Source organism: Phyllostomus hastatus, unplaced genomic scaffold (assembly GCF_019186645.2).
Source record: "Phyllostomus hastatus isolate PE091 unplaced genomic scaffold, TTU_PhHast_1.1 phas_contig_1162, whole genome shotgun sequence".
Classification (NCBI taxonomy): domain Eukaryota; kingdom Metazoa; phylum Chordata; class Mammalia; order Chiroptera; family Phyllostomidae; genus Phyllostomus; species Phyllostomus hastatus.
The window spans coordinates 10,000,001-10,018,755 of NW_025333537.1; the positions used below are offsets into that span (position 1 = coordinate 10,000,001).

The following is an 18,755-nucleotide window of genomic DNA, read 5'->3' on the forward strand; positions in this document are numbered from 1 at the left end:
ACCTCCGACCTCTAGCAGCCCAGCAGCCGCAGGGACTGACAGTACTCAGTAAAATGATTTTCCAGGTGTGTTATCTACACCAGGACTACCTAACCCACCCCCAGGTTTGGACTCAGGCCCGTGAAGTTCCACCAGGAACTCCTCACCCCACCCCCTGCAGTCATTGTGATGCATCCTGCATTTTGAAAGGTGACACTTACCTGGTTAACTGAACTCCCCGGGGCGGGGCTGGATCTGAAGCCTTTGGAATCAAGCTCTCTCGCAGCTTTTCCCTCTTTGCCCCTGCTGCTCGCGGGAAGGTCAGTTGGTATCTACCCTCGGGTATCTGTGAGGTTCTAGACTGCACGTGGTATAGAGTCTGTCCCCCCTTATCCGCAGTTTTGCTCCCCACAGTTTTAGTGCCAAGGTGTGGAAATATTAAATGGGAAATTTCAGAAAAAGCAATTCCTGTGTTTTAACTTGCACGCCACTCTGGGCAGCACGATGAAATCCCAAGGCGTCCTGGCGCCATCCCACGTGAGACGTGGTCCTGCCCTTGCCCGGCTGCGTATTCCCGCTTCCCACCGGTCACTGCGCAGCCTTCCCGGTCATCCGGTCAGTTACCGGAAAGAGAGTGGCCGCGTTCACGTGACTCTGATCACAGTATATTTATTGTTCGAATTGCTCTGTTTTATTAGTAGTCATCGTTAATCTCTTGCTGCGCCGAATTTATAAGTAAACTTGACCACAGGTGTGTCTGTGTAGGAAAAAAAAACACAGTATAAACAGGGTTTGGAAGCGACCTGCAGTTTCAGGCATCCCCTGGGGGTCTGAGACCATGTCCCCAGCAGAGAAGGGGGGAGTACTGTGTCTGGGCTGCACGATTCGGGAGCCGCTAGTCCGTGTGGCTGTTGAGCACTTGACATGTTCGCCCTTCAAATTGAGACGTGCTATCACTGTAAAGTACACACTGGGTTTTGAAGAAATAGCATGAAAATACCTCCGTAAAATATCACACTCATAACCTCATATTCATAACATGTGAAAACAGATTGGGTTACGTAAAATATATCATTAAAATTAATTTCACCCCTTTTTGGTTTTGAACAGGGCTACTACAGTTTTTTAAACTTTATACGTGGCTCGTGTTATATTTCTTTGGGGCAGCACGTCTTTCTAGAGTCCCTGGGACGTGTTCCCTCCCTTCATCATGAGGATTTTTTTTTAAGCAATAAGTGCTTCACTTTTATCCATCTCGCCATGATCAAAACTGACTCTGGATTCAAATTAAGAGATTGTAAAAAGATCTCATTTCTTTTTTTTTAAAGATTTTATTTATTTATTTTTAGAGAGAGAATGGAGGGGGAGAGAGAGAGAAACATCAATGTGCAGTTGCTGGGGGCCGTGGCCTGCAACCCAGGCATGTGCCCTGACTGGGAATCAAACCTGCGATGCTTTGGTTCACAGCCCGCGCTCAATCCACTGAGCTATGCCAGCCAGGGCAAAAGACCTAATTTCTTAACGTCCTGATCCAATTCATCAGGGTGAAATTGTGGTCTTTTTTTCCCTCGTGACCCATAGCAATCTTCTGAACAAAAAGAGACTGAACATGCATTTCTGTTATCTAATTCTAAGTCACAGGATGAGGAAACAGTTAAATCACATAATGATGTTGGGACACTGCATCTCTTTAGCAATTTATTGAACCAATGGTAAAACAGTAGTGACCTTCCTGAACTAAGCTTCAGTATGTCTGACTAGAATTGAATGGAAGCTTCTGCTGCAGCTGGATTCCCGGGAACCCCGAAGAAGAGGACTTGCTAGGGGAAGAGCTCCTCTCTAGGGTGGGAGATGGATTTGGAGACTGCTCAGATGAGAAGGACCTCTAAGTCACTAAAACTGGTGAATTTCTGAAGTCTCAGCATCTAGAGCTTATGAGGAGGAGAGAAGGATGCTAGCATTTCTCGATTCTAGAAAAATATAACAATAACAGCCACTGGTAGGTGTTTAGCAGTAGCTCTGGTGGGGAGGAGTTCTGGTTTGTAGCATCGGCCCGTTTCCATGGTGCAGACATTCCCGTCGTGGCGAGTTCGGCCTGTTGGTGGTGACTCACACACACTGTCCTAAGCATCTGGCATGCCTTAACTGATGAAACCTCACAGCAACAATCCTGTGGAGTCCTGTTATCATCCCCATCTTGCAGACGGGAAAACTGAAGCGACTCAGCCAGAGTGATGCCTAGTGAGTAGTAGAGCTGAGACACGTTCCGGAGATCAGCTGGCTTCGGTCAGTTTTCCGGTGTCCTAACCACTATGTACTGATGCCTTTACGGGGTTTTTTTTTTAAGATTTTATTTATTTATTTTTTAGAGAGGGAAGGGAGGGAGAAAGGGAGAGAGAAACATCAATGTGCTGTTGCTGGGGGTCATGGCCTGCAACCCAGGCATGTGCCCTGACTGGGAATCGAACCTGCGATGCTTTGGTTCGCAGCCCTCGCTCAATCCACTGAGCTACGCCAGCCAGGGATGCCTTTATGTTTTTAATTATCCAAACTGATATTAATGTCCCCACTTCAGAGGAAAGAAGCAGACATGTGCCTTCCATTCTTGGAGGAAAGTATGCAAATTACTATAAGAAGTTACTTGAAAGGTGTATCTTGTTTTAGAAGGAGTACAGCATAGAGGTCAAGAGAAGAGGCTTCAGAGGCAGAAGGCTCGGGGTCACATCCTGATTATGCCACTCACTAGCTGTGTGACTTTGGCCAAGTGACTTAACCTCTCTGTGTCTCAGTTTCCTTCTCTGTAAAATGGAGCTAATAATGGACACTTGTCTTACACAGCAGTCAGGATTAAGTTAGTTAATACACATAAGGAGCTTAGATCAGTGCCTGGCACCTAAAAACACTCAAATGGTAACTGTTATGATGATAATTTTTGTGCTGTCTTGGTGATTCTGCAGGTCACAGTGCACTGAAATTGCTCAAGTAGCTAATAAGACAGCATTAACCAAGCATTTTCTCCGTGCAGATCCCAGTGCTGGGCACTCTACTGCCATCGTCTCATTAATTTGCCACAAACCACCCTGTGGTTGAGGTGCTATTATGCCTTCTTTGCAGAAGTGGAAATGGAGCCGCCGCCGCGACCACCACCACCCTCAAAAAGTTAGGTGGCTTTTGCAAAGTCACATAATTAGTGAACGTGGAACTTGCAGCTTCTGACTAGCAGAGGCTCCCTAGTGTCAGTTCAAACTCACCAAACCCTAACAGCAATTCAAGAGGCCTGTTTTGTTTTGTTTTGTTTTGTTTTGTAGGTGGGTGTTTGTGTGGGAAAAGGGCTACCAGGAAGTGGACTCTGTGGTCAGCTCAATTACTACCAAAGCCAAGGGCGTGACTGTGACCAACACTTCCAAACTAGGATTCCGGATCTGGGATGTGGCTGATTACGTGATTCCAGCTCAGGTATGGTGTCCGTTACGACCCTGTCTGGCGCTCAAGCCTCTCCAACTAGCTCCTTGCTGTTCGCTGACCTCGCGCGCTTGGTTAATGATCAGCACGGCCAGAGTGCTGACATCCCCAGTGCCCAGACCAACTGTTTCAGTCCAAGGAGTCAGTGCCCACAGATCTCCCTTTGGCTCCCGATCTGAGAGGTGGTATTCAATCAGCCGAGTTTCTTCTGCCCTGAAACACGGCCAGATAAACACAGGCAGCTGTCCACAAGGACACCTTGGTCTGTCTCAAGCCCTAAGAGGTGAAAAGGCAAACATTTTTTTTAAGATTTTATTTGTTTATTTTTAGAGAGGGAAGGGAGGGAGAAAGAGAGAGAGAGAAACATCAATGTGCGGTTGCTGGGGGTCATGGCCTGCAACCCAGGCATGTGCCCTGACTGAGAATCGAACCTGCGAAGCTTTGGTTCGCAGCCCGCGCTCAATCCACTGAGCTACGCCAGCCAGGGCTAAGGCAAACATTTTAAACCCTGGGAAAAAATTCAGGTAGAAACATCGCCTCTCCCCATTTTATATTTGCTTTATGGTGGTCAGCCCACAAGGTGGACCTTTCCAAGCAGCATTAAAACCCTGAGCAGCACCTAGAAACGAAAAGCTGAACAGAAGGAAACAGACAGACCTGCACAGGCTTCCATCAGGAATAAAAGGAAAGGAAGAAAGGAACTGCCACAGCGTCCTGGTCTCCTGTCTGCGGTCCCACAAAGCTCCAAGTTAAATATTGACTCTCGTTAGCCTTGAAGGTGGCCGCGCGCCACACAGCCCGGCCCCAGCATGCCCCTCCAGGTGGCACATACGCCACGGGAACCCGGGCGGCTCAGTGCAGACCAGCTGGCGGCTCTCGGCTCAGAGCCCTGCAAGGACTTTGGAAACTCTCTTCTTTCTTCAAGTGTGTTCATTGCCCTCCGTGCCCTTTCAAGAGAGGGTCTTGTGGGGTGTCCAGAAGAGAAGACAGAGCTCACGAGCCATGAAGGCCACATGGATCAGGGGAGTCGCCGTTGCTGCAGGTGGCTGGGCCTGTTGGCGGGCACCTGTCTCCACAGAGAGACCTCTGCTTCCCGCCAGGTCACGGCCCGGTGCTGGCAGGCTCTGGGAGTACCGCCCAGTCCGTTCACTGGGGCCAGGGAGGGATGTGGCCGCTGCGTCTGCCCCTCGGTGGAAGGGAACACGCAGCCACTGGGCCTTCCACTAAGTCCCGGGGACTGGGGGCTGGGGGCTGGGGGCTGGGGGCGACCCGCAGGGCTCTCCTCGTGAGCTTCCTCAACACCCTTCTGCTTCTCCGGCGTCGGAACACAACCATCCGTGCGCATCACATCTGCTTTGGCTCATCTCCAGTCCGAAATTTCCCTAAACTCAGATAAGAACGAGGAACCAAAAAGTAAACCAGTCTGAGCTGTTCACGTCTCACTTGGGAGTGGGGGAGGGGCCGCCTTTGGTAAACACCACCTGTGTTTGCACGTGGAACACGACCCGGGAACCTGACGGGTGCCCTGGGAGACTCGGGCCACGGGTCACAACCTCGTGTCTCCTCTGGGGCCACTTCCTTGTCTCCCAGCATGGCTTGTTCTAGGCCTTTCCCTGGAAGATGCCAGCTGTTCCTGGAGCTTCCAGCTCCTTGTCAGACCTCGGGGTGGAGGTGGCTACAGGCCCCTCAGTACTTGAGTCACTCTGACCCCACTGGTGGCGCCCAGCACAGACCCCAGCCTTCCTGGGAGTGTGAAACGCCTAAAGCTTCTGGCAGGCTTTGCATGGTAGAATGGCAGCGCCCAGTGAGGGGGAGGCCCAGCTTGAATCTGTGGGGTCTTTGTCTTCCACCCCTTATACAAGGAGGTCATTATTAGCAAGTCTTTATTAGCAGTCTCATCCCCAACAAATTGCTCTCAAATTTCTTAGAAATGCTAATAAATTAATCATCTGGCACCTTCCAAGTTCCGAGGAAAAAGGAGAACCTTCTTTCTGAACGGGAGAGCGGTGGATGCCGACCCTGACCGAGTCTGCACCGGAACACTTTCTTTATTTCAGTTCCGGCTGGGAAAGCAAGCCAGCCAAACTGGAGACCTTTAAGTGGCTTTTTGCTGTTGTTGTTGTGAGTCAATCCGGTTGGCGGAGGATGTCTCAAGTCCTCGTTGGCCCTTTCCCCTCAATAAGTCGATCTTCATTAAGGAACCATTTTAAGTTAATAGACGTTTTTCAAATGGAGGTGGAACTCATATAACATGAACCACTCCGGAATGAAGAACTCCGTGGCGTGTAGCACATGCATGGTGTCGTGCAGCCGTCCCCTTAGTCCCGTTCCGGAACGCCTTCGTCCCCCGCAAAGGAAACCGCGCACGCGAAGCAGTCGCGCTCCTCCGCCCTCCCCGCCCCCCGCGGCAGACGGCCAGGCTGCCCTCCGTGTCCGTGGATCCGCCTGCTCTGGACATCGCATGTCAGTGGGATCACACGCTGCGAGGCCTTCCGCGTCCGGTCCGGCGGCTCCCACTCAGCCTCGTGTCGTGGGGGGGGGGGGTTCGTCCGCGTCGCAGCGGGAGTCGGGGCTCCGTTCCCGCTCGTGGCTCCGCAGTGTTCCGTCGCCGGCGCAGAGCACAGCGTGCGTGCCCTCCACGTGCCCATCAGCGCGGGGCTATGTCCACCTTGGTGAGCAGTGCTGCTCCCAACACGAAGACACAAGCCCTTGTTTTAGTCGGTTTTCGGTTAGGGTGCAGACCCTCAGAGGGCAGGGCGGGAGGCCCCGAGATCAGTTTTTCCCGCTGTCTTCTCCGTGCCGCGTGGGAGCCGTGAAGGGCGCTGTCCCGGGGACGTCCGGCGCGCGCTCTGTGGCTCTGCCGGGCTCCCCGGCGGTGACGGGGCTCGGCTCTCTCCCCTTCCCGCCCTCTCTGCAGGAGAAGAACTCCCTCTTCGTCATGACCAACATGATCATCACCATGAACCAGACCCAAGGCTTCTGCCCCGAGGTAGGCGGCGGCTCGGGGAGAGCCCGGGCCTCACACCCCGCCCCCCTGCCAGCCCCGGCCCGCGGTGTGGGGGGCCGGCCCTGCCGCACTCTCTTCTTTCCCCAGGTCCCAGACAAGACCACCGTGTGCACGACAGACGCCGACTGCACTGCGGGCTCTGCGGGCACCCACAGCAGCGGTAGGGGCGTGGGACTGCCGCCCACCCCCCCCGTAGACACCCGCCCTGGGCAAGGCGGCCCCCCACCACATTGCCTCCCCCGGGGGGGCTCTGCCGATGGAGAAATCCCCCACGTTGCCCAACACCCTCACGTTGCCCAACACCCTCACGTGACCATGGGGGAGCCCGGTGTCCAGATCGAGGTCCCGGGACCCTCTCAGTAGTCACCTCTGTCATCTGCACGTCAGAAGCCACCCCAGATCTTGCCTTAAGCTGTGGCTCCGCATCCCCCCCCACCCCACCCCCACCCCCGCCCTGCAGCAGGCACAGCAGAGGTGTGGCTGGGCCTTGGGCCCCGTTCTCCTCCAGCTGCAGTTCCCAGACACTAAGTCCCAGAACTCCAACCGCTCAGGCGGGAAGGCACGGGGTGCCACGGGGGGGGGGGGGCTGCCACTCCCCACCTCACAGAAGTCGAAAACAGGAGGCCCCCTGTGGACCTGGGTCCCCCTCGCCCCCATAGGAGTGGCAACAGGAAGGTGCGTGCCCTTCAACGGGACCGTGAAGACGTGCGAGGTGGCAGCCTGGTGCCCGGTGGAGGATGACAGACACGTGCCGACGTGAGTGTTGGCCGGGGGGGGGTGGTGGTGAACTGAACGCTGGTTCTCAGGCCCAAGGGGAGGAGGTGGGGCGGGGGGAGTGGCACCTCTGGGGAGTGGCTTTGTCCTCCCGGCGTCCACATGGAGTGGCGTTACCTCGGGTGGCCCTTCTCCACCACGAGGCGGCTGCTGTCCGTGGCGAGGTGGGTCACCGAGTTCTGGAAGTTAAGGGAGCGGATGCCTTTTTTCTGTGTTGGGATTCTGTCGGTTGCAAATAACGGACAGGAAACAGTTCTCAGTGCCTGAAGTCCATTGCTCAACAGAGAACAAGCCCGGATGGCTCCTTGGGCAGAGAGCAGTGACATTAACAACAACTTTCAGTAACATCGTTTGGCTTTGTTATACTGATTTGAACAGTGACCTCTGACTTGTAGCAAATGACGTTTCTTATGGCCATGGCGGAACGTTTCGTTTCCAAATGAATGTCAATAAGAAAGGGAGCTGATCCTCAAGCTGAAAGCCATCCAAATGTCCATCACCAGATGAGAGGACAGGTTAGAGTCCACCCAACGCAGTGGAATACAATTCAGCCCTGAAAAGGAGTGACGTCTGACCCATGCTGCAACGTGGATGAGCCTCGAAAACGTTATGCTGAGTGAAAGCAGACCACACAGAAACACCCATTCACATGAAATACCCAGGACAGACACATCCGTGGAGACGGAAGACGGACTGCTGGTTCCCGAGGGCTGAGGGGAGAAGAAAGCAGATAGTAACTACTTCATGGGGACAGGGTCTCCTTATGGGGTGATGCAGAGTGTTCTGGAACAAGATAGAGATGCAGGTTGTGCGACACTATAAATGTGCTAAAGGCCACCGGAAGTGTCGCATAGGAGATGCTCAGATGTCGGGGGAAGGTTGTGGTACAGGGAAGGACAAGAGTTTGAAAACTGTGACCCAGTTTGTGAGTCTGCTGTGACCCATCCCCTTGATACAGGGACGAGGGAACTGGAAGCCCCGAGAGAGGTGCCTGGGTCAAGGTCGCCAGGAGTGGTGACAGGCGCAGCCTTCCTCCTTGTGTCGCCTTGGCCTTGCTCCTGTCTCAGGGCTGGGGAGACCATTGTTTATATTCTCAAAGACGCCATCAGGACCAGGGAGGACTCCCCCACAGAGGGCTCAGCCTGCAGCGGCGATTCTCCCGCACAGAAACCCATCCAAGAGGTGGGGTCCCCTCGGGGTCCGATTCCAGGCGCTGGTGCGCCACTTCTGAGAACAGGCTGCGGGCCAGAGGACGCCACTCTGTGTGTGTGTTTGAGAGGCCAGGATCCAGCCTCTAGGCGAACTGACCTTTGCTTTGACTTTCGTAAAACCAGGTCTGTCGAGCAAGCCCTGAGATGGGACAGTGGAGAGAATTCCAGGGCGGCCCGCAGGCACGGGTTCTTCTGTTCTGGCTGCCTGGGGCCAGAGGCCGGGAGGGAAGACACCTGAAGGCGTCTCCTCTCTCGACCGAGTGTTTACACAGAGGAGAGCAGAAAATGCTAGAAACACTGCCCCCTTTTTTCTTTTTTTTTACAAAATGACATTGTAAGATGCATGTGTATGCTTTTAAAAAATACTAACAGGTATGTGAGTGCACATATATTTGTACTTCCATTAATACTAACGACATGATTTTTTTTCAGACCCGCTTTTTTACAGGCTGCAGAGAACTTCACCGTTCTGGTGAAGAACAACATCTGGTACCCCAAATTTAACTTCAGCAAGTAAGTGGTGGCCGGCGGTGGGGGTTCACCGGTGTCTCTTGGAGAAACACTTCGGGCTCTTCGAGCTTCTCCTTGTTTCTGTTTTCTGCTTCCTCCCGGGCTCTAGGAGAAACATCCTCCCCAACACCACCACCGCCTACCTCAAATCCTGCGTCTACGACGCCGCGACCGACCCCTTCTGCCCCATCTTCCGTCTCGGCAAAATAGTGCAGAGCGCGGGGCACAGCTTCAGGGACATGGCGGTGGAGGTAGGCGCGGCCCCCGTCCCGCGGGCCTCAGCCCGGAGCGGGCGCCCAGGAAGGCCGGTCTGTCTCTGTGTGTCTCTCTCTGCTCACCCCCGCAGGGCGGCATCATGGGCATCCAGATCAAATGGGACTGCAACCTGGACAGGGCCGCCTCCCACTGCCTGCCCAGGTACTCCTTCCGCCGCCTGGACACCCGTGACCTGGACCACAACGTGTCCCCCGGCTACAATTTCAGGTGGGCGTGGGCGCGGGCGCGGGCCCTGTTTCTCACGTGCGCGGTGGGCGGGGAGGCGACGGTGGTTGGATCGCTCCGCGGTGGCCGGATCGCTCCGCGGTGGCCGGATCGCTCCGCCGCGGAGGCACCCTCGCCCGCCCAAGAGCAGCGCTCAGAGCGCCACCAGGGCAGGCTGGAGCGTGCGCAGAGAACGTGCCGAGCGGGAACCCGCGCGCCCGTGGCATCCTGGCGCGTGAGAGAGCCCCCTTTCCCCTTTCCTGCCTCGGGAGACGCGCTGGGGCAGCTTGCAGAGCAGCCAAGAGAGAGGCCACTGGCCGCTGCCCCGGCTTCCTCGGGCCAGCCTCAGGCGGGGCCCCTCCGTGCACTAACTTGGAGGCCTGGGTGAGCTCGTACCTTCCCGTCCAGAGGCCTCTGGGCCTCACCCAGGAATTGGTTTCCCGAAGACCGAGCCGGCCCCGGCCTCTCCAACGTGCAGAGGATACAGGTTTTAGCATCAGGATAGGCCTTCGCTGGTATTGCTCTGCTGAAAGTGCTGCGTGTCCATGTCCCCGGGTTGGCCGTAACAGAGCACCACAAACCGGGCGGCTGGAAACGACGGGGACCCACCCGCTCACAGTCCCGGGGGCTAGAAGCCCGAGGTCAAGGCGTCAGCAAGGCCCGGCTCGAGCCCTTCCTGGCCCCTTCCAGCTTCCTGGGGGCTTCCCGACCACCATCCCTGGTGCTGCTTGGCTGGCAGACACATCGCTCCAGTCTCTGCCGCCGTGGTCACAGGGCCTGCGCCCCTCTGCGCGCCCTCTCCTTTGTGGTGTAAAGACACAGTCTTGTTGGATGCAGGGCCCGCCTTCGTGCAGTAGGTCCTCGTCCTAGCCGATCACATCTGCAAAGACCTGTCGCCAAGCACGGTCAGGCATGGGTTTCACATAGATGTTGGAGGACACTGTTCAGTCCAGTACACAGCCGGTGATCTACAGAGAGGGCCAAGGGGCCAGGGTCACGTTTGCCACTTGCACGTAGCCCTGCACGTTTTCATGTGCCTTGTGTTACACGTCTGGCACGCCGGTAGCCACAGTTAAAAACAGGCCCTAGGAGGGGGCGCCGGAGTGGGCCAGTGGTGCTGTTGTGTTGCAGTTGTCTCCCTCTAGTGGTGACACGTGGAATCAAATGCAGGCGCGACCTGCTATCCTTGCGAACCATCTGGCTCACTGGATACAAAGGTAGATGTTTTGATTATTTTTCCTAGTAAAGGAGTTGGATTTTTGTTGCTCTCTCTGTGCCCTCACACAGTTCTTGTAGAGACTGCTTGTCTGGAAACCCAGCACAGAGAGAAGCTGATGGGACCCTCACAAAAAGGGCACCCCTCACCCTGCCCCCCTGCCAGCACCAGGCCCTGCCTGAGTTCCAGGCCTGGACCTCCACGTGGAGACCCATCACAGGCCAAGAATTTAGGTTCCGGTGGCTCCTCTGTATAAAACACATCTCAGTGGGTCTCCCGCAATCACTTTCCCCTTTTTAAAAAAAAAAGTCTTTACTGAGACACAGTTCACACACTACACAGTTCACCTTATTTAGAGTGTAGAGCTCAGCTGTTCAGTGTATTCAGAGTTGTGCAGCTACCACCAGTCAATTTTAGACCATTTCCATCACCCCAGAAACATTGCCATCACCTGCACCCTTCAGCAATCACCCCTGTACCCCCTCACTCCAGCCCCCGCAACCTCTAACCTCCTATCTGTGGATTTGCGTGCTCTGGGCATCTCGTACGAACGGAGTCGGACAGCCTGCCCCTCTGGGTCTGGCCTCTTTCTCTCGGCGTGCTGCTTTTCTGAGATTTGCCCAATGTTGTAGCATTCATTGGTTACGTCATCTCTTTTCATGGCCAAGTTAACATGCCGTTGTGTGGGCGCATCACACTCACCTATTCACCTACTGGTGGGTCAGTGGTTCTTTAAAAAAAAGCCGGAGCTGGCGCTAAGTTTCGTGAGCAGTTTGGGGGTGGCTGCTGGCTGGCTGCACGCTGTTAGCGGCCAAGGTCTCCTTGAGAGAGGCAGGCAGCTCAGCGGCCAGGAAGGAAGGACACGCAGAGCAAGAGGTTCTGGTTTAAGGCGGAGGAGGCGACGGTGACGACAGAGCAGGGAGCCTCTCCTGGGCCCAGGTGCCCTCTTCCTCAGCAGGCCGGGCCTCCTGCTGCCCGGCCACTGGGAGTTGGGAGGGGCCCCTAGGTGCACGTCACCCGCTCAGCAGGCAGAGCGGGTCCCTGGCCACCGCCCACTCTGTGAGGCCCCAGGGGCTTCTGCTGTAACAGGACCCAGAGGGAAGGTCTGGCTGCTGTCCCCCCCCCTCCACCCTCTGCCTTTCCCTCTCACCCGAGCTCCTGCTCCCAGGTTTGCCAAGTACTACAGTGACCCGACTGGCACCGAGCACCGCACACTCATCAAGGCCTACGGCATCCGCTTCGACATCATCGTGTTCGGAAAGGTAGCCCGGCCGCCAGCTCCCCATGCGGACCCCGCTAGGCCTCTTCGGGGTCGGCCGGGGGCGAGGGACCCTCTCCCCATCCTCCACCTGCCCGCACCCACCCCTGTTGCAGCTCTTTCTTTCTTCTCCCCTGTGTCATTTGCAGGCTGGGAAGTTTGACATCATCCCAACCATGATCAACGTTGGCTCCGGCCTGGCGCTCTTAGGGGTGGTGAGTGACGCGGTCCTCTCTGTTGGCCCCCAGGGCAGGGGCCTCCTCGGTAGCCAGCACAGCCTGCGAGCCCCTCAGCCCTCTGGGCTTGTTCCCCCCCCCATCCCCACCTCCCCCTTCCCTTCCCCCCTGGGACCGAGCCCCGTGGGGCCCTGCCTTCTCTAGACAGATGGAGACTTCCTCCTCCTCGCAAGATCCCAGACCCAGAAACACAGGGACTAACGCACCCCGGCTTGTTCTTTCAGGCGACAGTGCTGTGTGACATCATAGTCCTCTACTGCATGAAGAAAAGGTACTACTACCGGGAGAAGAAATACAAATACGTGGAAGACTACGAGCAGGTGGGCCACCCCTCCCCCGCCCCGAACGCAGCGGGCAGGGAGGGCTGGGCACCGCCTTTCACCTGCTGCCTCCTGTACCCGTTGCGGGGACGGCCCGGGGCGCTGGGCCCGGGGAGGGCCCTAGCACCACGGCTGCCGCTGTTTCGGTGCGTCGTCAGCCCGGGCAGTCCCACGCCACTCTCCTCACCGGCTCCCTTTCTAAACCATCTGAACTGGTACTCACTTTAGACGGACTCCCTCTTTAAAACCTAGCCTTGTTTGAACTAGTGATCTCTCCGGTTAGTTACGATAATGGACGTTAGGACAGGATCAGTGCCCACACTCGACTCAGATTCAACTTGCAGAGCCAAAGGGGCTGGGCACCGTGCTCTGAGACGCCCCACCCCGCCCCAGGGGCTGGGTGGCACGGTTGTGAGGGCTGTCCCAAGGCCTCGGGAAAAGCGCCGGACTCCGGCCACCCCGAATGCCCCAGGCCCGCCGCCGCCGGGCAGTGCGGTGTGAGTGCGTTTCTCCGTGGACATACCAAGTACAGACACGTGCATTGTTCCTTCCAGGGCATCGACAGCGAGATGGACCGGTGATGCCGGCCCTCACGGGGCTCCCCACGGCCCTCACGGGGCTCCCCACGGCCCTCACCGAAGCGGAGAGCACAGCGCAGGGAGAAGAGGCTGCCGCGGCACCCCGAGCGCGTCCCCGATTCCGAGTCCGCCCCCACTCCACACGCACTCCGAGGCTGCCCAGCTGCTCCCGCGTCAAGGTGTTGGACGTGCATCGTGAACCTCCCTGCCCTTGGCTGCGCCACCTCTGCTGTCCCTTCAGCTTGCAGCCCTGCGGGCGGGCTGGGGCCCAAGGACAGTGGTGCCGCCGGGGCGGCGGGGCCGGGGCCTTCTCCAGGGCCGGCCTTTCTCCGCGGCCGCCGCCCTCTGCGGCCCGGGCACGGCAGGCCCCGCAGCTCTCTGCGGCGCCCGGGGGCACCTGGGTGCCTGTGGCTCGCCTGGGCTGCCGCTGCCCACCCACCAGACTCTGCCCACGCAGTCACGAGGCAGAGCTCACGTGTCTCTTTTGAGACGAGGTGTGTGGAGACGGATGATCAAGGACCACACATTAAAGCAGAGGGTTTTCCTAATCTCTGTCTTCGTGGTTTCATAGCAGGAGCGAGAATGCGCCTTCCCTCCCTAGCAAATCCCTCTGTCGACTCCTCGTGCTGCCAAAAGGTTCCCGAGACAAGTCTGTCGCTGGATCTTTTCCCTGCTTTACCCTTCTCTAAAGGCCCAAGAATTCTGATCTCGGTTAGGTGGTATTATTATAGTTTACAAGATTTCTTTTCATTTTAAAGATTTTTATTGAGGGGAAGGACAAAGGGCGAGAAACATCAATGTGCGGTTGCCTCTTGCACACCCCCTCCTGGAGACCTGGCCCGCAACCCAGGCCTGTGCCCTGACTGGGAATCAAACTGGTGACCCTTTGATTCACAGGCTGGCTCTCAATCCACTGAGCCACACCAGCCAGGGCTGCTCGATTTCTCTTCTGTAGCGATGACGTGCCTGACCTGGGCTTACGTGTTACTTAAAATGATGGTGCTCCACGCACCAGCGAACACAGTGCAAACGGCCTGTCCTCCCCTCTCCCACTTTGCTTTCCAGAAGTCTCCAACCAGAAGCAGCACCACCTCCACCTACCTTGCCACCGGTTTGGAATGTTAATGAAGCTATTTCTAGCTTCACCTTCACACCTCCTCGATTCTGCATCCCGTGTTCAGGAGCTCCCTAAAGAAAGCAGCTTGCCCTCCCCCTTGTCACGAATTCCCGTCCAAGTACCGAAGGAACAGTTTATTTTAAAGTGCTCGGCTTCTGTCGGATAAATGACCAATCTGGGCTTTTCTTGCTTTGGGGGCGGGGTGGGGGGAAGCCTTACCGAATCCCCCTGGAAAAGCTCTGGGTTATGCGGCTTTTGAAAGACGCCCACCTGAACCCGCAGCTCAAATGGAGCTGGAATTTTCCGGAAGGGCTCTTCCCCTGCAGACTGAGGCGTGATGCTTACTGGCGTGGAGGAGACTCCTTCCAGTGTCCCCTTTGCTAACACAGAAGGCTGGTCTGGCTGGGGGTGGGCGCTGCCGCAGCATTGGTTGCTCCTTTTACCCCCCAGAGTCACCGTGCGTTCAGCTACACCCCCGCTTGTTGGCGCTGCCTCTTAAGTACAGACCCTCGTACCCAGCGGTGGGCTTCTGGGAGTCTCTGGAACCCCTAGCACTTTGCAAAGTGGTGCACCCGTGAGCATTCCTGTGGCCTTCGCTGGATTCTCAGTGGGGTCTTTCGTAGCAACACCTGCACTCGGCCCCGGGAGGCCAGCACTGCAGTGCTGTGTCCCTGCAGCGTCGGAACAGGGGTCTTGCAGACTCCACCTACTCTCCTTTGACAACAGAAGCCCGAGGGGCAAAGCCAGTCCGGCAAGGCCACGGGCCAGCTCCCCAGTGAAATGCAGGGAGCCCTCAGCCGCCCGCCCAGAGAAACGGTCTGTTCTGCAACCGTCTCTGGCCAGCCGGCCGGCGAACCAGATGCCAGCGAACCGGATGCTATTGACGTGCTGGGAGACTCCGCCTCCGCCAACAAACTCGGACAAGCCCTGCACCACTGACCCGACGTTTCTGAGCCCGGTCCAGGCGATGGTCCCTAACATGGGGTTAATGCCCGCCTGGTGGCATGCTGACCCACAGACACACTGTCCAGTGCCTGGTTAGAAGCAGCGGCTTACCTGTTCGGTGTCCACCAGAAGAACCACCAGATGAACTGCCTGCTGCAGCTGTGCTGCCCAAACGTCGGCCCGCAGAGGAGCCCCCCGGGGGGCCTGAGGGAGGGAGGCCTGGGGACCCGCACCGCTCCTGGGTGCTGCGGGTGCTGCGGGTGCAGCCGGTGGGGCGCCACACCTGGACGGAGACCCTGGGGCGTGCTTGAATTAGGGAAGAAGGGTGGAATAATGCTGCCTGCATGCGCCCCGACCAGGGCCTCTGACCTCACCGGCCACCCACGGAAGGAAAACCGACGTAAGGGACGGGCGTCCCAGAGAGCGCTGACTTGACAGAGAGAAGAGTCCCCAGGAGGCCTGGCTTTGCACCATTTGGCTGTCTGTTTATTTCAAGTTTACAGAGAAGCTCAAAACATCTGTGGAAAAACACCAAAGGCTTACTTTTCTCTGCAGTTCATGTCTCTGTAAGTGGTAAATACACAGTATTTAACTTGGTACACCTGATCAGAGGGCAATGCATAGAAAGGACCGGGGGTGAAACAGAAGCATCGGGCGGGGCGTCGGTCACAGGTTGGAGAAGTCAGCAGTCCCACGAGACTCGGCCCGTAAAGCTGGAGAAGATGGGGATCGGCCATCTCGAAACCTTCCCTAGCACCTGAGAAGCAAGTGGAGGTCGTGGTTCTCCCCACCGGCAGCGTGAAGCTCCCCTTCGGAAGATGGCTGAGAGAGAGCAGCACGTGGGTCCAGCCTGGGCGTCTGAGTGTGCAGGGATGCGCCCCCTTGCTCCAGAAAGGCTGTGAGGGCGGGAGCCCCGGCTCACGGGGAAAGGCTAGACCACGGGGGAAACGGCCCCCCCGCCCCCTGGCGCCCACAAGGGGCCGGAGAAGGCTTCACGGGGGCCGCCCGTGAGCCAGCGGACTAGGTGGGGGACGTGGCACAGGGCAGAGGAAAAGATGGGGAGAGAGACTTGTGCTTCCTTCAAGGCCACGGGTGCAGGCCACAGGGCGCTTCCAGCAGACTGGCCCCGCAGGTGCGCCAGCAGTGGGAGAGACGGGCGGGCGTCCTCCTGGCCACCCCCCCGGACAGAGCTGCTCCTGGCAGCTGCCCCCCGCCTCTCCTGATGGAGCTGGCTTTTGGACCACCGACGCGTGGGGTCCGAGAGGGTGGTGGTACACTTTATGTAACAGCCCTCTCCGCTTAGACTTTTTTGGGGGTGGCGGTTCCTTTCCACAGCTTTCTTTGGTGTTCCTTTGTAAAAAAAAAAAAAAAATGATGACCTGGGCCGCCCCCAACCCACCTGCCTAAGCAGCTGGGTGCTGCCCCATGGCCGGCATGCCACACGTGAAACCGTCCCCGGAGGGTGTTGTCGGGGGGCAGAGGGCACTGCCCCATGCGGCTCTGTAAACACAGGAGTTCTGCAGAAGCGCCGCGTGCGGCCCGCCCTCCCCGGACTCCACGCAGACGGGCCTGGACGGGGACCGGGGACCCGCTGACTCGAACCACCACCGGGCGGTGCTTACTGCAAACGAACCAGGCCCCCTCTGCTCCCGGAAGGGGTGGGGCCCATACATGTCAACAAGCGTAGGAGGGCAAGAGGAAGTTCTAGGCTACAGACAGAAAGAGAAAGAAAGCAGGCGAGAATACCCTCCTCCATCAGACGGGTATTCTTTGCTCTTGCAAACCAGCAGTCCCTAATTCTGCACGGCTAAAAGACGGCAAGAAAACTCTGGCTGACCGACAGTTAAAGAGTTCACAGTCGAGATCTGTGGAAGCCAAGGACGCCCGGGCCCAGTGGACGCGCTGGGCAGAGGGCACAGGTCCTTGCTTCTCCATCTCTGCAAAACGTCCTCGTACCGAGGCTGATCAGACAGTAGTCACAGGAAAGCAGGCCTTTCTGAACCCCAGTACTGTCTCCCCAGGCCAGGTTCCACAAAGCAGAGGGAATCTCCCAAGACAAAGTCCTCCCAGTTTTCCTACCCCTCGCACGTCAGACGCACCCACACGGGGGTCTGGAAGAAGTCGTACCTGAACTGCAGCCAGACTTCCCAATAGTAGATGGAAGTCAAGAAAGGTAAACCTTTTCTTTCTGGACTTTTGGCTACACAATGGAACGCCCTGCGCCAGGCCCTGGTCCCCTAGGACCCTGAGGAGCGCTCTGGGTTGCAACAGCCTCCTCTCTAAAAGGGTCCCGGAAGTTCTCGGGTCGACCCTAATAGAGCTTTGCTGGTACGGATGACCGTCTGTCTGTGTCTCCGTCGAATGAACGTATCTCCCAGCTGGCCCCCCAGCAACCAGTTTACCCTCCAGGGTAACTGTTTCACTAACGGCAACACTCAGCTAGTGTTTCAGGAGAGGACGAAACGGTAGCAGTCTCCAGAAGACACAGGTGATGAACCAGCTGAGCTGCTAATACACAAGCGCACGTTTCACGGGCTCTAACGCCTGCCTGGAGCGGTGGGCTAGATCCTGGAAGCTCGAAATGATTTCCGAACTCCTCCGGAGTTCAGACTAGTTGGAGAATTGAACCTTTTTGCTTCTTTGTTCACTCTTAAGCCATGTAATATACATGGAAGTACAGGATTTCACCCTGATGGTTTTTTTTGTCATTTCCCAAGAGATTTACTGAGAGGGCTCCGTCAACTCCTTGAGAACTCCGCTTTAAGTGTCTGGCATAAAGACACGCACTCGCGTCCTTGAAGCGCAACTTCTCCCACCATGACCTTTGCAGAGCAGTTTAAACACCAAGCCCTTTGTTTCTCCGACAACTCGAGGCATAGAAACGACGCTCCAGTCCTTCTTGCAAACACGTTGCCTCGAAGCTCCCTGCAGCTACCACCGAGGGCGAGCGCTGCCTCCACTCGTGAGTCCGCGGTCCTGGAGGGCGGCACCGTGTCAGGCGTGGGGTTTGCACGAGGCCACACCCCCTGCTCTCCCTTTCAGACGCGGCGGCGAGCCCCCCTCTGTGGTCTCGGACCCCGCCGTGGGAGTTCTCTGCCCGTTTTTCATGATTTTCAAACCCCACACACATTGGCTTGGGACAGCGGCCGTGGTTCCCAGGTCACAGCGACGGATTTTTTGGCATAAAAATGTTTTAAAAAAGTGACTGTCCCAGAATGTATGCGGGCTGGGTCTGCAATTCCTCACGCCGGTTCAGCCAGCCAGCCAGTGGCCAAGGTCGATGTCATGGAGTTCTTTTTCTTTTTTTTTTTGTCCCCTTTAAAACAACAAAGGATTAAAAAAAAAAAAACCACAACCAGAGATGACGGGCAAGGCTCTACACACGTGCTTCCGGTAAGACATGCTGCTATGGAAACGCGGGGTGCGCAGCCCCGGCGGTGAGATGCTGAGCATGCGAGGTCACGGCGCGCGGCAGCTACTCCATCGCGTCGTCGTCGGGCCACGGAGGGCGCATGCGTGCCTGCTGGCCGGGGCCCGGGGCCCCCCAACTGTCCCCCTGCGGGGGGCCGCCTTTCACAACAGCACTTCCTCCTCCCCCGGCGGCGGGGGCGGGGCGGGCCCGCGCAGGCCGTCTCCGCTGCCGCGCCTCCTGCTCGTGCAGA

General features: G+C 57.0%; 2 protein-coding genes across 6 annotated transcripts in view; one reads left to right on the forward strand and one right to left on the reverse strand.

The window, feature by feature from the left end:
• P2RX4 (purinergic receptor P2X 4) overlaps positions 1–13,579 on the forward strand; it is a 14,900-nt gene extending 1,321 nt beyond the window's left edge. Inside the window, exons 2-12 of the mRNA XM_045844281.1 lie at positions 3,288–3,435; positions 6,359–6,430; positions 6,536–6,608; positions 7,108–7,204; positions 8,866–8,946; positions 9,053–9,194; positions 9,290–9,426; positions 11,808–11,901; positions 12,047–12,112; positions 12,358–12,453; positions 13,008–13,579. Of these exons, the coding sequence (XP_045700237.1) occupies positions 3,288–3,435; positions 6,359–6,430; positions 6,536–6,608; positions 7,108–7,204; positions 8,866–8,946; positions 9,053–9,194; positions 9,290–9,426; positions 11,808–11,901; positions 12,047–12,112; positions 12,358–12,453; positions 13,008–13,034 (1,033 nt within the window). The 3' untranslated portion in view covers positions 13,035–13,579. The remainder of the gene's footprint in view (positions 1–3,287; positions 3,436–6,358; positions 6,431–6,535; positions 6,609–7,107; positions 7,205–8,865; positions 8,947–9,052; positions 9,195–9,289; positions 9,427–11,807; positions 11,902–12,046; positions 12,113–12,357; positions 12,454–13,007) is intronic.
• A 1,978-nt stretch (positions 13,580–15,557) lies between these two features.
• Positions 15,558–18,755, reverse strand: part of CAMKK2 (calcium/calmodulin dependent protein kinase kinase 2) — a 42,383-nt gene continuing 39,185 nt past the window's right edge. For all 5 annotated transcript variants that reach the window (XM_045842117.1, XM_045842143.1, XM_045842108.1 and 2 more), the window contains one exon: positions 15,558–18,742. In XM_045842117.1, the coding sequence (XP_045698073.1) occupies positions 18,569–18,742 (174 nt within the window). In that variant the 3' untranslated portion in view covers positions 15,558–18,568. The remainder of the gene's footprint in view (positions 18,743–18,755) is intronic.